Source organism: Corvus moneduloides, chromosome 7, assembly GCF_009650955.1.
Source record: "Corvus moneduloides isolate bCorMon1 chromosome 7, bCorMon1.pri, whole genome shotgun sequence".
In the NCBI taxonomy this organism is placed as follows: Eukaryota; Metazoa; Chordata; class Aves; order Passeriformes; family Corvidae; genus Corvus; species Corvus moneduloides.
Window position 1 is genome coordinate 25,683,600 of NC_045482.1, and position 19,557 is coordinate 25,703,156.

Below are 19,557 nucleotides of genomic sequence, written 5' to 3' on the forward strand. Positions count from 1 at the left end.
AATATATGGTTGGAATTTTTGCTCACCATCTATGTTTTATTTTTATATTATTAACTTCCTTTATTTACCCAAATTTCCAGACATCAGATGTGGGTCCGTTGATTGTTCAGGGATTCTTTAATTTTCTGTCCTGAATGAATAGCTGCTGTGAGGCTTCTGCACTTTCTAAACATACAAAGCTTTCTTATGTGAAGAACTGGGGGATTTTAGAAAATGCAATAAATACCTTTTAATGTGAGTATTCTTTTGGTGTGTATGTACCATCATTTTTTGATTGGACTTGAACACACAAGGAATCCAAACATCTCATTTTATTCAAAGAAAACCTCTCATATAATTCAAAGAAATTTGTTGTCAGCAGTTACACTGAGCAAATACACTTTGATTTCTCCAAACAGCAATATCTATTTTTTTTGATGAAAAGCTTCTCTCCATCCCTATTGGCATCTGATTACCTTCTCTTGCTCTGCACCTTTTTAATGATTTTCTCTGCATCTTGTCTCAGGGTTTCCTCTGTTCTATGAGGGATTCTTGCAGGCTTTAGCAGTGCAGTACTTTCCTGCTTATCCCTGAACTGTAAATGTTTCAGCACTTTGTCTGCATTCCTTGTTGAAAGACAATAGTCCTTTTTATTTCCCTGTACTGATGCACCACAGTGATCCCTAGATTCGATTTAAGAGAAAGCTTGATACTGAGAAATCCCATAGTCCTATTTTTAATAGGGTTACAAAATTATTTGGTCTTGGTATTCTAAAAAGAAAAAAATTACATATATGTATGTCTATATATGTCTTGTTTCCTCGACAAGGGGCTGACTAAATGCTCCTCAGGCCTGTGTTAATGTGCAATGGCACATTGGACCTGGGGAAAACCTGGAACAATAGAGGCCAAGCCCCAGAAAAAATGCATACCAGGTCCATGGTCTGGTTGGCCAGATACACATTTGGGACTGACTTCTTTCGGACAGAATTACTCTGCTGAGCTGTAATAATGCTTCAGGGGCTGAGATGGGTGCAGGGGAGGACTGTCAGTTATGCTCATAAAATTAGAAAAAATTGAGTTTCAGTTGTTAAGTCAGAATGTCAGAATATTGAATCTGTGAAAACTCTTTTCAAGGAGTGACAAAAAGAAATGACTTAAAAGGAGATTAATTCCCCTTTGCAAGGGATTATTTTTATCAGTGAGAGAATTTGAAAGCTTCATGCACCCACTCTTAAAGCTCACCAATATCACCAGAAATACTGTGTTTAATCTCTTTCATTTTCATATATCATAAAAAAATGTCCTGTGTTCCTACAGGATCATATTTATTTTCTGTCTTCCAACTTCAGCAAATATTGGTCATTTTGGAGCATTGCTTTCCCATACATCATTGAAAGATGGCTTACTTACGCCTGTAAGTGTGGACCTATGACTTCCCATGCAAAGTGGGATTCAACAAGTTTTCACAGGGCATTAAGGCATGACGACAGAGGGATCATCATAATGCTCCCTTGTTTAATGAGCACTGGAGGTTTATAGCACTAAATTTAACAAATACAGAACTTGCAGTGCCATTTTTAACAAACATGTTTTCTGTAAAAATGTGCCATATGTGATCACTCTGTAAATCCGTCTCAGATCAGGTTGGTCAAATTTGCTCAAATTTGACATAGGATTGGCAATCCAAAATTAAAACCTTTATGAAAATGTTTACTGGCTAGCAGAGAAGGGCAGAACACCTTCATTGATAAAAATAGATAAATAAATACATAAGTAAATGGCTAATCCCTTACCATAGAGAAGGCAGTAGAGATCCAGATGGGAGCTGGGGGACTGCAAACAAGAACAGCAGTCACAGCTGAGGAGATGGGGCACCAAAGAGCTGTAGGACAACAGGCCACAGCATTAGAGGGACCCTACATAAAAGTATGGGGGGGGGGAAAGAAGAATCTGTTTCATTAATTATTCTATTCAGGCAGCAAATTGCAAAAATCATTTAACCATCAGTGATGAAATGCTATGGCTGCCAACTGAGATGTCTCAGCACTGTACATGTTTGTTTTAGCACAGCATGCTGCTTGCAGAAGGATGTTTTGCTAATTAGTTTTGAAAGTTATAGGAAGTTCACAATGCACTCTTTTTACAACTAAATTGAATGACTCAAGACAGTAGAGTTATTGTATGAGCGAAAAACAGAGGATGGGGCCATTAGAGTCTGCCAAGTCACCACATATCATGAGCTTTCTTCATTGCAAAGCAAAGTTTTTCCTGAAGAAAACAAAGAAACAGACAATCTCCACAAACCATTTATTCTCTCTGTTGAGTGTGCTTGAGTAATTTCTAAATACACAAAGCCCTGAAACCCAGAAGGACACAGTAAATAAATAACCTCACTGAAACCATAGCTCGTGCCAGAATTGCTGCTGACCAACTATTCAAAGTGGCTCGTTACCAACAGGGAAGCTGTTCCTGAATGCTTGGAGTGTTTGTCAGCCTAGATAAATAGGGAAAATGGGATAAAGATTGTTAATTAAGCTACTAAGAAGAGATGTAGTCAGAGACCAAAAGTTGCATTCAGTTCAGATTTAGGGGAGGCAATGACACAAAGTCTGAAGTTGTCTGAACTGGTAAGAATTGGCTGAGGTACTCTGAACCCATGCTGTACCACCAGAAAATCTGGCCTCTATAATTCCAGTGTGGCACTTTGTCTAAGCCTACCACATAATTTAAAATACTCACACCCACACCAAAAGAGACACTAAGTCAGGTTCCTGTGTGTAACAGGTATGACACAGGTGTCTAATTAAAATCTGCACGCTCAACTTGCAAAAGCCAGAATTTTATGACTGGGGAGAGAGGCAGGAATTTATTTCCTATGTCTATCAAAATTTCCTCTAAAGTCAATTTTCTTTAACAGTTATAATAATGTTACACGTTCTGAATACATGAAAGGGGACAAAAGGCTGGTAGTCCTCTATAGGTCCTGCTAGGGCTGGAAGAAAGTTCTTTGGTGTTCCCACACTTTATGTGGGAGGTGCAGCAAATCTCAAGTCACCCCAGTTATACTTTTCTCAGAGGAAATATTTACATTTTCATCGAACTGGAGGGCCAGGGGTCTTCAGTTTTATAAACTCAGTCTCACAGTTAAGATCAGTGATTTTTTTCTAACACTTGTCCTAGAGAAATAAAATACCTCCTATTTCAAAAGTAGTAAAAAGATTAAAATATTAATGTGTCTTAGAAGGAGACAGGTGCATAATATCAAAATAATTTGGGCTCTGCCAGTGCTATGTTTTGTGCATTTTTTTACTGCAGTAGCCACAGAATACAATGTGGCTGTCCAATGGTATGTTACAAAAAGTATCTTAAGCATTTAATACATTTGGCACGAGTTTCATATTCTTTGGTTAAAATGCTAACGCACACGGATTTAAGATCCAAAAGCAAAGGTATTGGAATTCTAAAAATACTTCGGAGTCCATCTTCTTCGAGTACTGAGGAAGGACTGAGATTGTGATTGAAAGACAAAAATATCTTGTTTTTTTCAGTTGGGGTCCTCAGAGTCTTGTCTTGCTCAGATCTCTTACAGCATTTTTGTGACCAATGTCAGTAATCGACACTGGAGTCCAGGAGCTTTCTGAGCTTTGGTGCCAAGAAGTGAGCACAAGTGATCAGCAACAGTGTCTTCAAAGCGCAGCTGTAGATGACTTTATATATATGTACACACATATATAGATCAAAGCACAGGAAAAAATACATCAAGTTGAGCAGAGCTCATCAGTATCTTATTTGTTATCTTGTATTTCTCCACCTCTATTTTCAGTAGTCCAGGGCACCATGACAGCTGTGGATGAGCAGGTGCAGAGAACAATTATCCTATTTCTGGAGCAAACTGTGGGCTTCATTTAGGAAGCCAACTTACTGGGGTAAAGAAACTCATCACCGTTGATTCTTAGGTGAGGAATAAGATCTTTTCATGCAGCCCACCATGAATAATCTATCTGTCTATTTATTTATTTATTTATTTGTAATAAAGCATTGATGGTCAGTGTAATTCTCTGGTCTAGCACACTGCAAAGGATATACAGAAGCCCTACAGAGTGAGAAACAAAGCCAGAGGGATGCAGTTAATCTGAACAAGCTTCTTTATAGTGACAGTCATATGGTTGCATTTGTGAATAATGTATTGGTATCTGCACCAGAACTGAATTCCTCTCCCTGCAAAAATCCACAATCCTGCTGGTGGGCACTCAGAGGATTTTCAAATGCAAAATAAATAAATAAATACTCAGGCAAAAATATCTTGCATGAAAAAATGTAGCTGAGCTCCATTGTTTCAAGCGGTCTGCTCAAACCAGGATGCTTTACCTTTTAATATCTATCTATGCATGTGTGCCAAGAACCTGCTGACTAATTGGAATCATATTTGTACATCCACTGGCTATTATATACTACATTGTAAATTCCAGCATTTTGCAGTTCTCAAGCTGCCATGCAGAGAAAGTCAGTAATAAATCCTTCATTCTTACTTTTTCCATGTTTTCCAAGAGTTTTATTTCTTTGAAGTGTCTTTGATTTTTTTATAGATATAAAATTCAAAAATTTAAAAAAAAAAATCCCAGTGTAAATCCCCAAACAAACAAAATAAACTCCCCTGTTCCAATAAAAATGCGCATTTAAGGGCATGGGGTGTATCTGGACTATAGATTTATTTTTGTTTTGAGCTAGATCAGCTTTATCTAGTTTAATGTTTGTTCTGTTACCATTTGAAATTCAATTTCAGGTAGTTCTTCATCATATCAGAATAGGATGCATCATTAACTCTAAGAGGATGTTTTCATTTGGCATCTGCTATTTTCACCAAATGTCAAGGCTTGACATTTGCTATCTTTATCTGGTTTTGGTGTATCACTCATACTGAGATTTTGTTTCTTATCTGATATTGATTTCAACTGTGACCAGCTGTGTTGCTAATAAAATCAACAGGCAAGTATCTGGCATTTAGTTCTTCACTGCTAGAGGAAAAGAAACAACCCAGTGACAAAAAAAAGTAAAGAGATACTTTTCAATTAGGATGCTCGCCTGTATCCTCATATTATCCACCTCTTAGTACTTCTGTTGATGTTATATTTCTGACTGATTCCCTTGGGGAAGTCTCCATGGAAATCCTTGCCTCTCAGATGAAATATTCCTTTTTGCTCTCATCCACTGCTTCCTGGAGAGCGGGGTCATTTTTCAAAGCGGCATCTGCGCTTTCGGCAAACTCAGTTCCTTTGGCCTCGTTGGTGTGGTAGGTGCCCTTGTGCCTGTACATGTACCGGACCATCACCACCAGCAGGCAAATGAGGACGAATACCACGGCAGCAATCACACCTGGAAAGAGACCACTTAAATGTATCACCAGTAATAAACTCACAGCCAGACATCATGACTTGAATCGCTCGGTGGGGAAAAGCCCATGTGTTGTAAGATGTTTGCATGGTGCAGTGGCCAGAGTCAGAACACACTGGGAAAACCAAGATAGGGTATAGATACTGCAGGAATACAGGACAAATTCTCACTAGCTTTCTTTCAAATCAGTGGCTTGGTTTGATTGAACACATTGGAGCTAAAAGGTCACTGCAAAATGAGGAGAAATAAGAGAACATAAAGGAAAACCAATAGGTTTCCTTCCTCCTTCTGGTAACATATACCCGGTGTTGCAGGCAACCCAACCCTGCCTTCTTGAGTGTTCTCAATTTCAGGAAATGTTCAGGGCAGAGTATTTCCACGAAGACATTAAACAAATAGCAGGAGCTGTGTGGCTCTGGAACTGCTCTGTCTTTTCAAGCTGCCATTTCATGCTGTGCTCTAATTAAGAAAGTCTGATTGTAATGAATGTGGAAGTGACACCTGGCAGAAGGAAGGGATTCTGGGTAGATCCTTCTTGTCTCCTGCACTAAGGCTAATTTCCAGCTATGTGTTGACTGGACAAAAATTTCTATGGATGAACCCAGTGTGCATAGGACCAAATGGTGAATGGAAGCACTCCTAGTGAAAGAAAGTAAATTCAAGATCCTTTTCTACTGTGAAAGGTAGAAGTCCATAAAAGAGACAAGTCCTGACAAGTCCAAGGAATGACAAGTCCATGACAAGTCCATTGTTAAAAAACCTACAAACTCTAACCCTTTCCTCCTAGCTCAAATTTTTGACTTAAAAATCCTGAAAATAAATTGTTTTGAAGTTTATTCAAGTCGCATGACTTTTGTAATTTTTAAACATGTTTTTTTGCATGGATCCAGGATGTGCTTATAAATGCTTTTGCTGTGATTCTGTAAAAGTACATGATACTGAGGTGATTCTATATTCTTATTAATAAACCAAACATTAAAGAAACACACAATGAAAAGAACTAGAATGGAACATTCCTAGGGCTTCCTCTGTTGTCAGTGAAGAGTGTGTCTGTTTTTGTCTTCCAGAAGTGAACTCTACATTTTCTCAGAACTGCTCTCTGGAAATGCCTGCTACTCTGCAGAGACAATGAGGGGAAGGTAGAGAGTATCTCTTTTCTGCATCTTATAGTCAAGATAAGCGGCGAGAGTGAGTATCTTCAAAGCTTTAGATTTATCAGTATCAGTAAACTGAGTGGGGATATCCTACTGGTGTGAAAACATAGGAATAGAAAGAATATTAGCAGAGTAAATAAAGATTATAACTCTGCCTTAAAACATACTCCTTAACATTATCCCCCAGATTTCATGGTGTCTGGTTCTGGAATGTGAAGTTACTGCTAGCAGAAATGAAATTCCTTATACAAAGAACTCCAGATTTAAAATAATATCATGGTTACAGTGTGGGCTTCATCAATTTTTAGGACCTCGCTGCTATCCCTTGACACAAGAGGCTCTAACAGGCTTTAGATGTAGCACAATATTAATAAGCCTAAGGGACTAAGTACAAATCAATTTACCTGCTACTTGTTCATAGAAAGCCGAAATTAAAGTTACAGGAGATGGGACCTGAGGGAAATATAGCAGAACCTCACCAATTTGCACTAATGATTGGTATAGCCCCTTGTGAATGACTGAAATTAGTGTGTTAGCATGGAAATGAACAAACACAATAAAAATAAAAAGACAGGTTCACTCCGTGAACATAGCTTTGCTCATTTATTCTGACAACTGTATTTAGTTTAAATGCATGAGAGAGCTTTAATGGAGCACCAGGAAATATAGTGTGGTGAATTCTGTAACAATAAAGGGTCAGCTGGTGTAAGCTAACATTGCTCAAATCAAAAGTGCTACACCAGTTCTGTACTGAAGCTTGACCCAGTGAATACTGAAGGAAATCAGGACTGTTTGGTATTTGTTTGTCCTGAAATGGGGAATGGATGGGGGTGTTACTGCTCAGTATATGGCTTATGCTCATTATCTCATCTCGTTATCTTGCAATAGCCCCTCTGGGAGCAGATTTCCCACTGGCCTAATTAACTCTAATTGTGCCGCTCCTGTTGTCTTGTCAGCAAAGTAGGGGATTTGCAAAATGCAAGAAATCAACAAACCTGCTGTTTTAATTCTTATTGTGCTGCTTAGTACGGTCTGGTACTCACCTCCAATAACAGCCACATCTGCTCCAGCTGTGGGGCTCTCCACTTCTCCATCTATAAATAGAATAGAACATACAAAAGTTAATTATAAAAAAGGAATTGGATCATATAGAGCAGCAGTGCCTGTACTGGCGGTGCTGTATTATTTTAACCTGTGAAACTCAGACCTTGATCAATATCTCTTGTTAGCAAAAGACATTTATGAAACTTCACATTAGAGTTAGCCATACTGTAACAGTTTTCTGCCACCATAACACTGGAAAATAAATAGCTAGCACATTATGCAAACTATCGTGGCCCTCAGGGCAACACCTACTGTTTATTATGAGCACTTACCTGTAACATCCTCCAGTGAATGATTAAATTAAGAGCATTTAGGTACTGTGATTACTCTCAGAGAGGTAGTTTTGGGAAAAAAAGGTTGATGTCTATTTATTTTCCCATTTATGGCTCTTCAGAGTATGGTCTGGATCTTGATTTGATGCAAATTAATCTGTATGTATTGATTTCAATTAGTATTTATTTATATGCAATGTCCTGTTTTTCTTCTTAGCATTTGTTTTCTTTTAAGCTTACATTTGGAATCAAGGCAAGCCTCTCACGTGTGTGGCATAAAATACAGTGTCCACTTAGAGTAAGTCTGGAGTCAGTGTTGATAAATCAAATAACATTGTTTGTTAGATTATAATTTATAAAAAAACCCAAAAAACCTTTACAATCAATTGTAAAAGAGAAGTACCTGACCATGTTTATTTGTGAGGTAAGAAACTGGTCTGAGATGTTGTAAGAAAGAGCAGCTAGAATTTGAACTACACTTTGATCTTAATTATAGCACTTAATAAGAATACCCAAAACAACTAATGAATAGGCAAAGCTTTTTAAAGAGGAGATGAAAAAACATCCCAAAACCCAGTGAGGATATTTCTCTCTTTATTGTTTGAGATAGACCTTAAATATAAGTAAACACATACAGACAAGAATTTCTTCACCAACTTCCACTTAGGTGATCAGGATACAATTCTGAATTGTTTTCTGCTCCTTATTCCATGCCAGTAGTATCAGCTCACCTAGTCCTGCGTTATGTAGATGTCTGAGAGGGTGATGAACTCCTCGAGTTTTTCTATGCTAGGATAATGACAGGACACTCCTTTCTTTGTTTAGTTTTGTACTATTTATATAATTCTAAATGACACTGGTTTTTGAATAAGACAAAAAGCTTTATGTGAGGTCTTTTTTTTTAATTTCCCTTTGGTAAGTGCAGTAGATAGAAAAGTTCTCTGGAAAAGGTGAAAATCTAACTCCAAATCCTTCTATAAACTCAACAGTGGCACTATGGTTGATACATGGGATACCTTTTGCTATATCTGTATATGTGATTCAAGGACAAAACACTACCAGCAGTTTTCTCCTTGCTCTAACATCAGTTTGCAACAAACTGAGGAGAGCTGAGATTCAAAGGATCCACTTATTCTCAAGCATGGGAGGTGCTTTTTCTAGAAAGTAGGAGCGCTTTTCTCTCCCCTAGAGATCCTTCCTGCATTTTCTTCCATCTATATACTGATGGAAAGATTGAGCACACCTTCTGTAATTTAAAAACTCTAATTATGTCTACGTCCATTCAAAACCCACATGCTCAGAAGAGATTAATTGCCTCAAGGTCAAAATGCTCTGTATTCCTTTACACACCAAATACATACTGCTTGCCAGAAAAGCAGGCTCCTCTACAGCAATCAAATACTTGAAGGTGTGAATTCTAAAGTGCTTCCCTAGCCACACAGCTTGCTGCCAAGCATTAATTCCAGATCAAATTATTATCCCTTTAATTATAAACGTTTATGAGTAACTCTCTGCTCTTACCTGGGATTCCCAGGTGCCTCTCAGATTCAGATTACAAGCAGGTGCCTTATCTCTAGTACTTGCCATCACAGTGCTTTTTGATAGTGGAATACAGTATCATCAATTGTCAGAAAAGTTTTCATTTCCATGCTGTACTTTCTAAGTTTGCTACAGAATGCCAGACTCATCTTGAGCTATGGTGTAGCTGGCACTGATCTGCTAAGCTGGCACTGCTGTGCCCTTCAGCAACCAGCTGACACCGTAACGTGGCTTCCCGCACCACAGTCCCCATTTCACTGGGAGCACCAGGGCCTGACTACCCCATTGAGTGTTCTCTTTTGACTACAGAACAGGCTTGCTGCCCTACCAGGCAGCCTTTTGCTGCATCAGTCAGAGTGCCAGAACATTGCAGCTACCACCAATGACCAGACATTTCCAAGGTCTGCTCCCCAGATCAGTTTAGGAGCAATGTTGATGGAGAGCACAGAGACACCCTTAATCCCTGTTTCACTGTCTCTGAAATTTCCCTTTGTCCAAAAATAGCTATGTGATTCATGGCAATATCACAGCAGTGCTAGGCAGGTGCGAAAGTGTTGGGGTTGTTTGAGGTTCAAACAGTGTCACCCTTCCTGAAATATTGAGGAGCACGCAAGGCGTGTGTGATGGAATGAGACCCTCTTCCCTGAGCAGGACTGAAACAGCAGTTGCTGTCCAGAAGGGAATCCATGCTTGGCCAGGAACATCAGCATGGCCTCTCTAAACTCAGTCTATATGAGAAATACAGTGCATTACTGTAGGACTGAATCTTCACTTTCTGAGGCAGAAAAGACATCCAGTTTACTGAAGGAATTTTTAGCTCAGCAATGGCTTTGACCTTCTTGTACCTTCTTCATTCTGCTCTTCTTCACATGCAGAGTGCTCAGAGGTCTGTGTTTCAATAGCTGCTGTTGCACCTGTTTTGATTGTTTCCCTTTGTTTCAAGGACATATTTTGTGTTATCTGTTGCTAAATTGTCCTTGCAAAACTTTCTCTCTCTGTTTTATTTGCCCTTGTCCAGCTACAGTCTGGTTCTGAAAGTGTTTAAACATTCTTGTTATATGCTGCCATTGGTTACCATGACACGCAGAAATCAAAAGATTTTGGGGAAACTTGTTTTTCATAAAATATCTGGCCATCAGAATGAGTTGACTAAATCAAGAATAGAACATGCAAATCAAATTGTCTGTTGTTGGAAAGTATATTTCTAAAAGCCAGAATGACGCGAAATGTGTCGTGACCTGAAATTCATCAAATTCCCATTTTGCTCATAAACTTACAGATAAGGGATTTTTGCAATAGAATGACAATTGCTACCTGTCTCATCCTCATCAGTCACATCCTGCTGAGAAAGCAGCAGCCTCTGAAAGCCTCAGAAATATTCCTGACTTAAATACTGCAAGCAGATCTCTGGCTTTTTGCTTCCCAGGTGGCAAATCAGTACAACTGGTTTGTGTGTTAACATGGCCAGTGGTGACTTTTTCCTGCTCAATTTGTTGGTAAATTTGTTAAACTTCCTCCTCCTGGTGCTATTTTCCAATAAAACTCGATTTTTATGAATTTTAGTAGTTCCTTCCCTCCCCCCCAGTTTTAACCTATCCTCTTCCATTTTGACTGAGGAACACTTGTTTGAAGCAGGCAGGTCCAGCACTGAAAATCTTTGCTTGAGATTCAGCACTCTCCTACTTTTACTGTGCACTTCTCTGACAGCTGTAATGGTTCCTTTTCTTCTATAAATTGCAAATCTGAACCACTAAAAGCCATAAATCACTTCCTGCCCCAGAATTCTGACACTGGCTTTAAAATAATTTATTTTTTTTTAAATTTACACTTTTGTATCTGAGCTTCATTCAAGTAGTTCTTTCCAGTCCTTCTTTACAATACCAAGGACTAAATGTACTTTGTAGGTGGAAACTGTTTTGGCATGATTTTGTGACACCAGAAAACAGGTCTTTAAGGAAAACACAAAGTATTATGGAGAGTCCTGATAAAGATGCAAGACCTATCAGTGAATTACTTTAGAAGCCAAACCATGTTAAGGCATTCCAACTGACAAGCTGTTCAACTTACATGATGGTGGGGAGGGGCATATTAATTCCCCAAATACTTTCTCCCATTCAGCATAGAAGGCTCAGAGTTTAGATCTTGCTACTTGCAGAAAACAATACCTTTAAGTGATTCTGTGGTTACTATCAGAGGCAGATGGGAGAAACTTGTAGAAAGCATCAAACTTTCTAATTTTCAGGCATCATTTTTGTCTGCTAAATTAGTTTCCAGAAGACAAGTCCAGTATTTTTACTCTTGGTGGTTCTGCAGTCAGCACTCTTAGTTGACAATTTAAGCACCTACATGTTTGATTGCTATGGATTTACACACGGAAAAGGCATGAAAGGAAAACTGTATCTGCAAAAGGATCCCCATTGGGCACATTTGACAGGAGTGCATGGGAATCACACCTACAGGATAGATCTAATCTATGGTTGTGAACTGCCAAATCCCTACTGCTCACTCCACAAGGGCAATTTGATGCTTTAACATAGACCTTACCCCAAACTTCTCAAGGCCTCTCCAATTTCCTAAGATAAAGTTCCAGACTAAAGCTGGTAGTGTTGAGCAGAGAAGGAAAAGCCTGAGATTGCAACTCACATTGCCATGATTCCCACGGAGCTGTGGGTGATCCTGCATTTTGGAGTTTGTCAGACTGGGTGAGTATACAGATATCTGTGTGTGGTAAGCAGCTCTGACAGCACAGGTTTCAAAGCCACTCGACAGCAGTTAGGCAGCACTGCTCCTGCTCGTGTCTTTCAGGATTTTCCTACCCACAAGCTTGTGCTTTTGATTCTTAGCAACCCCAGCCACCTCTTACACAATGGTCCGTTGCTGACTGCAAGGTTACACTCTCAGACAAAGCCTTGGCTGCTAAATTACACTCAAGTAGGTCTTTAAGTGCTTTTTTGGGCAACCCATTTTCTCTCTTGATGTACCGTTCATTGCATAAGAAGTGCTTGAAATTTGTTCGATCCATGTGAATGGTGGGTTGAACACCTCAAGGCAGTGATTTCCTTCTCAGGGCTTTCCTAGGCAAGCAGACTAGGAAACACACAGGAAGATTTCATCTTTAATCGGCTCACCTAATCGCTTCATGAAAAGCTGCTGCTAATGGGACTTTCCAGATGAGGAACAACCCAACCTTATCTCAGTGTATCCACGGATGTGCTTTGCAGAATCACCCAAGGGAGTGAATCAAACAAGGGAGATGTTCAAACTGAATGATGTCCAGTTCATGACTCAGGCCAGATAGAGAGGGAATTCAGAGGAAGGTTTTGCCTCAGTGTTGATTGTTCTTTCATTTTATTTGGCTTGTATCAATTGGCCTAGCACAACATACCATACTAATCTTTCCTTACTTTTAAAGAGCTGTAATTTAAAAAGATGACTGCCTTTTTATGTAAAGACCTTAGGTGAGGTTCTAACTGCCTCCACTCAAGATAATACTAAGGTATTGTATTGGGTTCCGTAAAACGTTATAAACTTCTGAAAGCACTGAGGAGTATATGGAGTCTACCAGGAAGCTTTTGCAGTTGTTAAAAACCTTTACTATAATTACTGCAATTTTAATTTTTTTTTAATATTCTGTATATAAAAATGTATTTATCATAACTGTTCCTTTCCCAGGGGCTCTTTTTGTTCTTTTTATGCTCTTCTGCAGTCATTGTTCCTCTTGACTGGAAAAGCAGGTCCTAATGTGTCTGTGTTGTCTTTACTGAAGCAAGACTTTTCTTACCACACATTTAGTATAGAAGAACTAATGAAGTCTTAACACTGCCATTGTTTATGCAACAGTGGTATGTCCTCCTTGCCCTTTGGTTTATATTTGTGCCTAGCCAACACACTGCATTCATGAGAAAATCATTAATCTATTAACCTTAGCACACTGATTTAATTTACAAGCTATAGTTAGAACTGGTTCACTGCAGCTGCATCTGTAAAAATGAGCTGAACCAACTTCTGAAAACTTCATGTTAGAAATATGCTAATTGCTCAAGCTGCTCTCTGGCCCGTTACAATATCAGATGCATCACAGTGAGGCCTTTCTGAATTAAAAAAAAGTCATTACCTATTTTAATATTTGCTAGTAAGTGTGCAGTGCCCTGCTAGAGCTGGCATCTTTTATCCCGAAGGGTCATCAGCCTGAACCCATCAATTTGACATATTTGGCTGAAAAAGTCATCGCCATCTCCCATTAGACTATGAAACACATCAAGGCTGTTCTTTTAAAATTAAGGAACAGTTTCTCATCTGTCAATCTGGAAAAGAGACAGAATAATTTGGCTGCCACTTGTATACTAAATTATTATAAGGACAGTAATGGTGTCATATAACAACAACAATCACATGATCTTTTGAGCAAGTAAATAAGCTGTGTTCCAAATGTAAGTTACATCATGCAGATTAAAAATATCTACAAAATAAAATGCTCTGGGCCCAATTCTCTTGCTATCCCAGCTAACAAGTACTTCGTCATTAATTCTAAGCAGACAAAGTATACAGTTTAATTCAAATAAAGGTCTGTTTAAGATTTTTGACACTTTGTAATATAGTATGGACAAAAAGCAATTATCAAATTAGTTTAATTAGGTTAGGATTGTCACATAATTTTAGAAGTTCTCATTTGATTCTGGTACACAGTGTTAGCAAAATATTTTTTCACCATTCTAGAATGTGATGAAGTAAATAAGAGAAAATATGTTTTATAATGTTTGTGGAAGCAATGGCTTCACTTGCACAGTGTTTCTTTCTTTTGTGAAGCTGAATTGCCCTGGGTCTTGGGGAAAATCAGAGATGGAGAGATACACTAAAAGTCATTTTGTCAAAAAGTAATCATATTATATCCCTTAATGATAAGAGGGGAAAGAAGAAAATATTAATGAAATTTGGGAAACTATTTCAGGTTAAAAAATAGTAAAGATTTTTTAAAAGTGAACAGATATTCTATATTTTGAAATAAAAGCCACATATCGAATTTAAAAAGAGAAGCAAGTTTTGTTTTACAAAGTTATATAAACTAAAAACCCCCACATTTTTCTTTTTAAACTAACTTTTCCGTTTATCCCCTGAAAGAACTGACAGCTTCCTCAAATTCCCCTTTCAGTTTGAACAGTTTGAACCACATACTTTTTTTTTTTTTTTTTTTTTTGGTTTGAAGTTACTGGAGACTTTAGCTCCTTTCCTCAGGGTTTCTGAATACCTACCACCAATTCTGATGGCAATTAAGGGCATCCTGTAAGAGCATTACAATGGCAATTCCCCCTTAGGTGTACTATAAATGTTACAACCTTAAAGCTCCCATTCAGCACAGTACTTGAGAGACAGCTTTTTGTCAGCCCACGTGCCCTCTGGTAACAGACTTTAATGTGTCCCGTGTACTCACAAGGATGTATACATACAGTAAAAAATTGGAAGAGAAATTTAGACAGTTCTGTCTCTGCTTATTGCAGCAGGAAGGGTGAGAATGTTTCAGGGCTGGCAGAAGAAGCTCAGAGCAGAGAGCAGACAGAGAAAGGAGCTGCCCCCCTGGCAGAGGAGCCGCCTCCCTGGTACAGGAGCCCCTTGGCAAGCAGGCAGTGAAGCTCACAAGAGGATGCTGTAGAAATCGTCTTTAGAGATGGGATGTGGGAGCTACCAAGGACCACCCTGTGAAGCACTCTGCTGCTTGTGCATGGTGACTGTTTTTTTGCCATGCTCCTATGGGAAAGATGCTCAATGTCTGAAGAGCAAATGTCGCCTCCTTATCACACAAAGGTGCATGAAGTGTGAAGACCTGGAAGAAGGTCTAATCTATTAAAAAAATGCTTCATTTGGCAATTTGGAATTTGTGTCCTGTTTTTTCTGCTTCAGGTATATAGTTATATCACTGCAAAATTTCCTTACTTTCCTATGGAAATAGGTTAATGTAACCAGGCCATCATTTACATTTTTCCTCGGAGCCAGCCCATGTACAACATCTTCCTGGGGAAGATAAATTGACCTGGAATTGTTTCATTAAGGAAGGAGTGACAAATGGAGTATGAATCAATCTTGAGCATACAGTCCACAATCAGGTCATTTTCCTGCCTTTGTCTTCTCCTCCTCCCACGTCTTCCCTCTTCATCAGAACAGAGGACTCCTTTTAAGGGCTTTATAATTGGGAAGGTTTTGAAAGAAACACTAAATATCCAGTGAATCTGACGATTCTTGCTAATTTCTAACTGACTTTCCTCCAAAGTCAACAGTTTTTAAGTTCTACTCATTTTTGTTGAGTGAAAATGGGAACAAACAGCCATTTGCTCCTTTACTGAGGTTAAAGCTGAACAGACACTAGTTGCTGGCTTAATTGATTAATCATTGCAAGTGTTGCAGATGACCATAGGTAGTCAAAGCCGCTGACTATGGACACAGTGAAAGCCCATCTGACAACCTGTAACCGATATTTCTCTTATAATTCTTAGAAACAGTTAATGAAAGCAGCATACCCCACTGATCTAAACCTTTTATGTTAAAAACATAACCATAAAAATTTGAGTCAGAACCTTTTAGTAAAAAGTCAGAGGCCAAGAGATCTTGGAGTATGTGATTATTCCTTCCCAATCCCTTGTGTAAGTGGTTATATGAAGCAGTAAGACAACTTAACTGCTAAACTGCTTGTAATTATTTACCAAGACAAGCTTTTAATTTGTACCTAACAGGTCTACCACCCTCAGACCTGCCTCTCAAGCCTTTTGACCGTGTCATAAGAGGATAAGGTGATCTCTGTTTCTTAATGTTGTTGTGCTTGATTTTATGACCTTAATAACCCCTGAAGATTAGGTTTTGGTTTACATTTGAAAGATACCTTCTTTTATGGACATGGCACTAAGCATTTATGGATTTGGCACTAAGACAAACATTAGTTAAAATTAGTCCTCTTAACTAAGACAGTCAGAACTATTAGAATTTGAAACACTTTAATCAAATACATTCAACAGCATTTTTGCACTGATTTTCTCTGTTCCTGCTGTCTGCCTGACTGTCCTTTTATCCTTCACAAGTTTCGACTCCATTATTCAGCTCCAACTGTTTTTAAAGGAAAAGCAGGCAAAGATAAGGACTGCTTCAATTTTCACGAAAACTGCAGACTGGAGAGGAAAAGGAGACCAGAGTAGCGGAGCACTGAAGGAAAGGCAGTGAGGACTCAGCATTTTTAGGCTCTGTTTAGAGTCAGTTCTCTGGTAACCACAAGCTTTCCAGTCATCAGGCACAGAGATCCAGAGGACCTGCAGCTCCCCCTCCCCATGGGGAGCCACTGAGGGAGGGAGCCTCCGTATGCTGGGGGTGGGATTTAGGGGCCAGAGACACAGATCCAAAAGCAAGAGTGTTTCACTGGCTCTGTTGCTGGCAGAAAACTCATTTTAATGAACACCGACATGCTGAGATAGAAACACGGCCATTATTCTATTGAGGCTGACAAATGCCTATTTCTCATTGAGATGAAAAAGCTTGACCTTGTGCTTAAACTAGAGATGATATGATCAAAGTACAAGTGATGTCACCTAGAAATCACCTGGAAACTGGTGAAAGCCTGATATTATTGTAAGAGTTCAAAGAATGTAGCAACACGCTCCTGTCCTTAAAAAAGTGTAATAATTTTCCCAACATGGGCAGGGTTCTTCCTTTATGTTCATTCCCATCGTCAATATTTTGTTGCAAAGCAGTCCAACAGGTGATAATTCTTGGACATGGTAGTCCTCTGTGCTCTGTCTCCTGGCTTATTTGATATGAATTGTATTCAGCTCCATCCAGCTCATACACCAGTGCTTGCCTAAGGCACTGTCTACTGTGCATTGCAAGTGGAAATGTCAGGATGTTTAGCATATGCTCTTCAGGGACACAGAGATCTTTCCTGGAGCACAGATGAGATTAATATTATTAATGGAGATATCGGTAGTGGAAACAATCTTCCAAATGCTTTGAATATTGAGCATATTAAACAAAGAAAATAAAACATATTGGAACACCTTAGAAACTTGCAAGGCAAATAGTAGCTCAGGGCAACAACATTTCTTATTTCCCAAGGTTTCTTTAATGAATATGCAGATTTCTTTTGCATATTTGCTCTAAAGACAAAGGCTACTTTATTATCTGAAAAGCACTTACGTATCAGTCCAAGCTGTCTGAACAGAGTTGAGGAATTTTAGCAAAACTTCTTTACCATCTATTATTCATCTGAGCAATTCCAGACAGATTGTGCAATAATTGTTGGGGAAAAAAGGAAAAAAAGGATCATTTGTGTATTATTTTTGGACAATTGTCTGGCATTATTTGAAAAATAGCATATTGAACACATTAACAGAGCTAAGCATGAGAAGACCTGCAATGAAGCCATATACTGAATGTTTTTCAGTGCAGACTTATATTGTTGTGAGATTCATTAACAGTTTATTGCTAATGTTCCTCTCTCCTAATGCAACACGAATGTCAAGTACCATGTAGGTGGGAGGCTAATAACCAGCCTGACGAGATGTTTGACTGCTGGGAAGGAGTCTGTATGATCTCAGCTGTCTCCACAGGTGCTGCAGGAGGATACTAACAGGCAGCTGGCCGAGATGATAACTGTGTGTCTCTTCCAACTGGAGCTATTCTGTTCTGTTCTGTTCTGACATGCCCTCTTGCAAGAAGATCTATTCAGCCTCCACACAGTGTGGTGAATCCTGGTCTGGTGTGGGAATTTCCTTCCCATAAACTAATAAGCAAACTTACAATAGCTTAAAGAAGCCTAGATTTCTAGAGTCTATAATTAGGGAGAATAAATCCCAAACATTATTGTTAGCACTGCTTAACCATCCCTTTCCAAAGCTTGTTCTGAGGGCTTAACCTTGCTATGAGGTAGTGAGACCTTTTTTTTTTTTGAAGAGCTTTGAACATGCCCTGGTCAGAGGGGCTTGATGTCTCCTGTAGGTGTTTAGATGGTGTCTTGCTCTCTGTGTTTTGCCTGTTAAGCTGGAGTCACGTCTATGGAAGGAAATTTATACTGCCAAAACTTGATGCTACTACATTCCTAAGTAGCAAAGAACTTAGTTTAATCTTCTAATAAGGAGTCCTTTTTGTGTTACTGTTCACTAGAATGGCTCTCTGTAGACAGTGTTGACTTTCATGCAACCTACAAAATTATAATAATTTCCAAGGCTTTTGTTTCTCTTTCAAATCTGGTTGAAACTGGTCAGTGGATCCAAAAGTTCTTGATGAGAAGTGGCAGATGGATGAACAGATGATTAAGCAGACAGATAGACAGCAGGAACACATAAGACTCATTTCATTAGGAAACTGGACTGAAAACAGAAGTAGCAGTGGGTACTTGGATAATATTTATGTTTTGGTCACCAATTTAAAAAATGCCATATTTTGGAAACCATTTCAAAGCTTGTAGATGACATCCTTAGCGGTTTAAACAGTAAAAGAAAAAAACAAAGGAACATTGCTGGTACTTTTTTCCAGCTCCTTTTTTTGTTCAGAATGCTACATTGTTATAGTTTGGACTGTATTTTATACCTTTAAAGCCAGATTCAGCTTGGACAGCCCTGGAAATTTCAATGGAGGATTAATGTGTGTCATTAAGCAAAGAAATATGGTCTAGTAGTTTTCAATAGCAACAAATGCTTGCTATGGTACTTCTCTGACCAACATATTTTTCACTTACTGTAAAGCCTTTGGGCTGCTCTTAAGTGTATGAAATATCCATGCAGGAAAGTTGACAGTGAATTGTTGTGATTTGAGCTGGCTGCTACATTCCTGCAGCAAAGGGCATTCTTGTTCCTAAACATTTTCCTTCCAAGCTGATCCAGCAGAAAACCAGCTCACCAAAAGGAAAGCCCCTTCCCCCATTTAATATTTACTTATTTACTCATATTTACTGTTTGCTTTAGAGGGCTATTTACTTATTGGCAAATTGATCCAAGTCAGCCTGTAGTCAGACTGTCAGTTGATCCATTAACAGGGAGAGGTTTGCTAGGTGCAGACAGAGAGGGCAAAAAGCAGGAATGCTCTTTTGGGTGGCTGAAATACATCATAAACCTACATGCTGGAAAAACAAGTTCCCCAGAAGA

At 38.8% G+C, this 19,557-nt stretch overlaps 1 protein-coding gene across 1 annotated transcript in view; it reads right to left on the reverse strand.

Moving 5' to 3' along the window:
* Window positions 1–417: 417 nt before the first annotated feature.
* The window catches only part of GYPC (glycophorin C (Gerbich blood group)), a 33,140-nt gene continuing 14,000 nt past the window's right edge, over window positions 418–19,557 (reverse strand). Inside the window, exons 2-3 of the mRNA XM_032113777.1 lie at window positions 7,571–7,621; window positions 418–5,355 (exon numbers count right to left, since the gene is read on the reverse strand). Of these exons, the coding sequence (XP_031969668.1) occupies window positions 5,159–5,355; window positions 7,571–7,621 (248 nt within the window). The 3' untranslated portion in view covers window positions 418–5,158. The remainder of the gene's footprint in view (window positions 5,356–7,570; window positions 7,622–19,557) is intronic.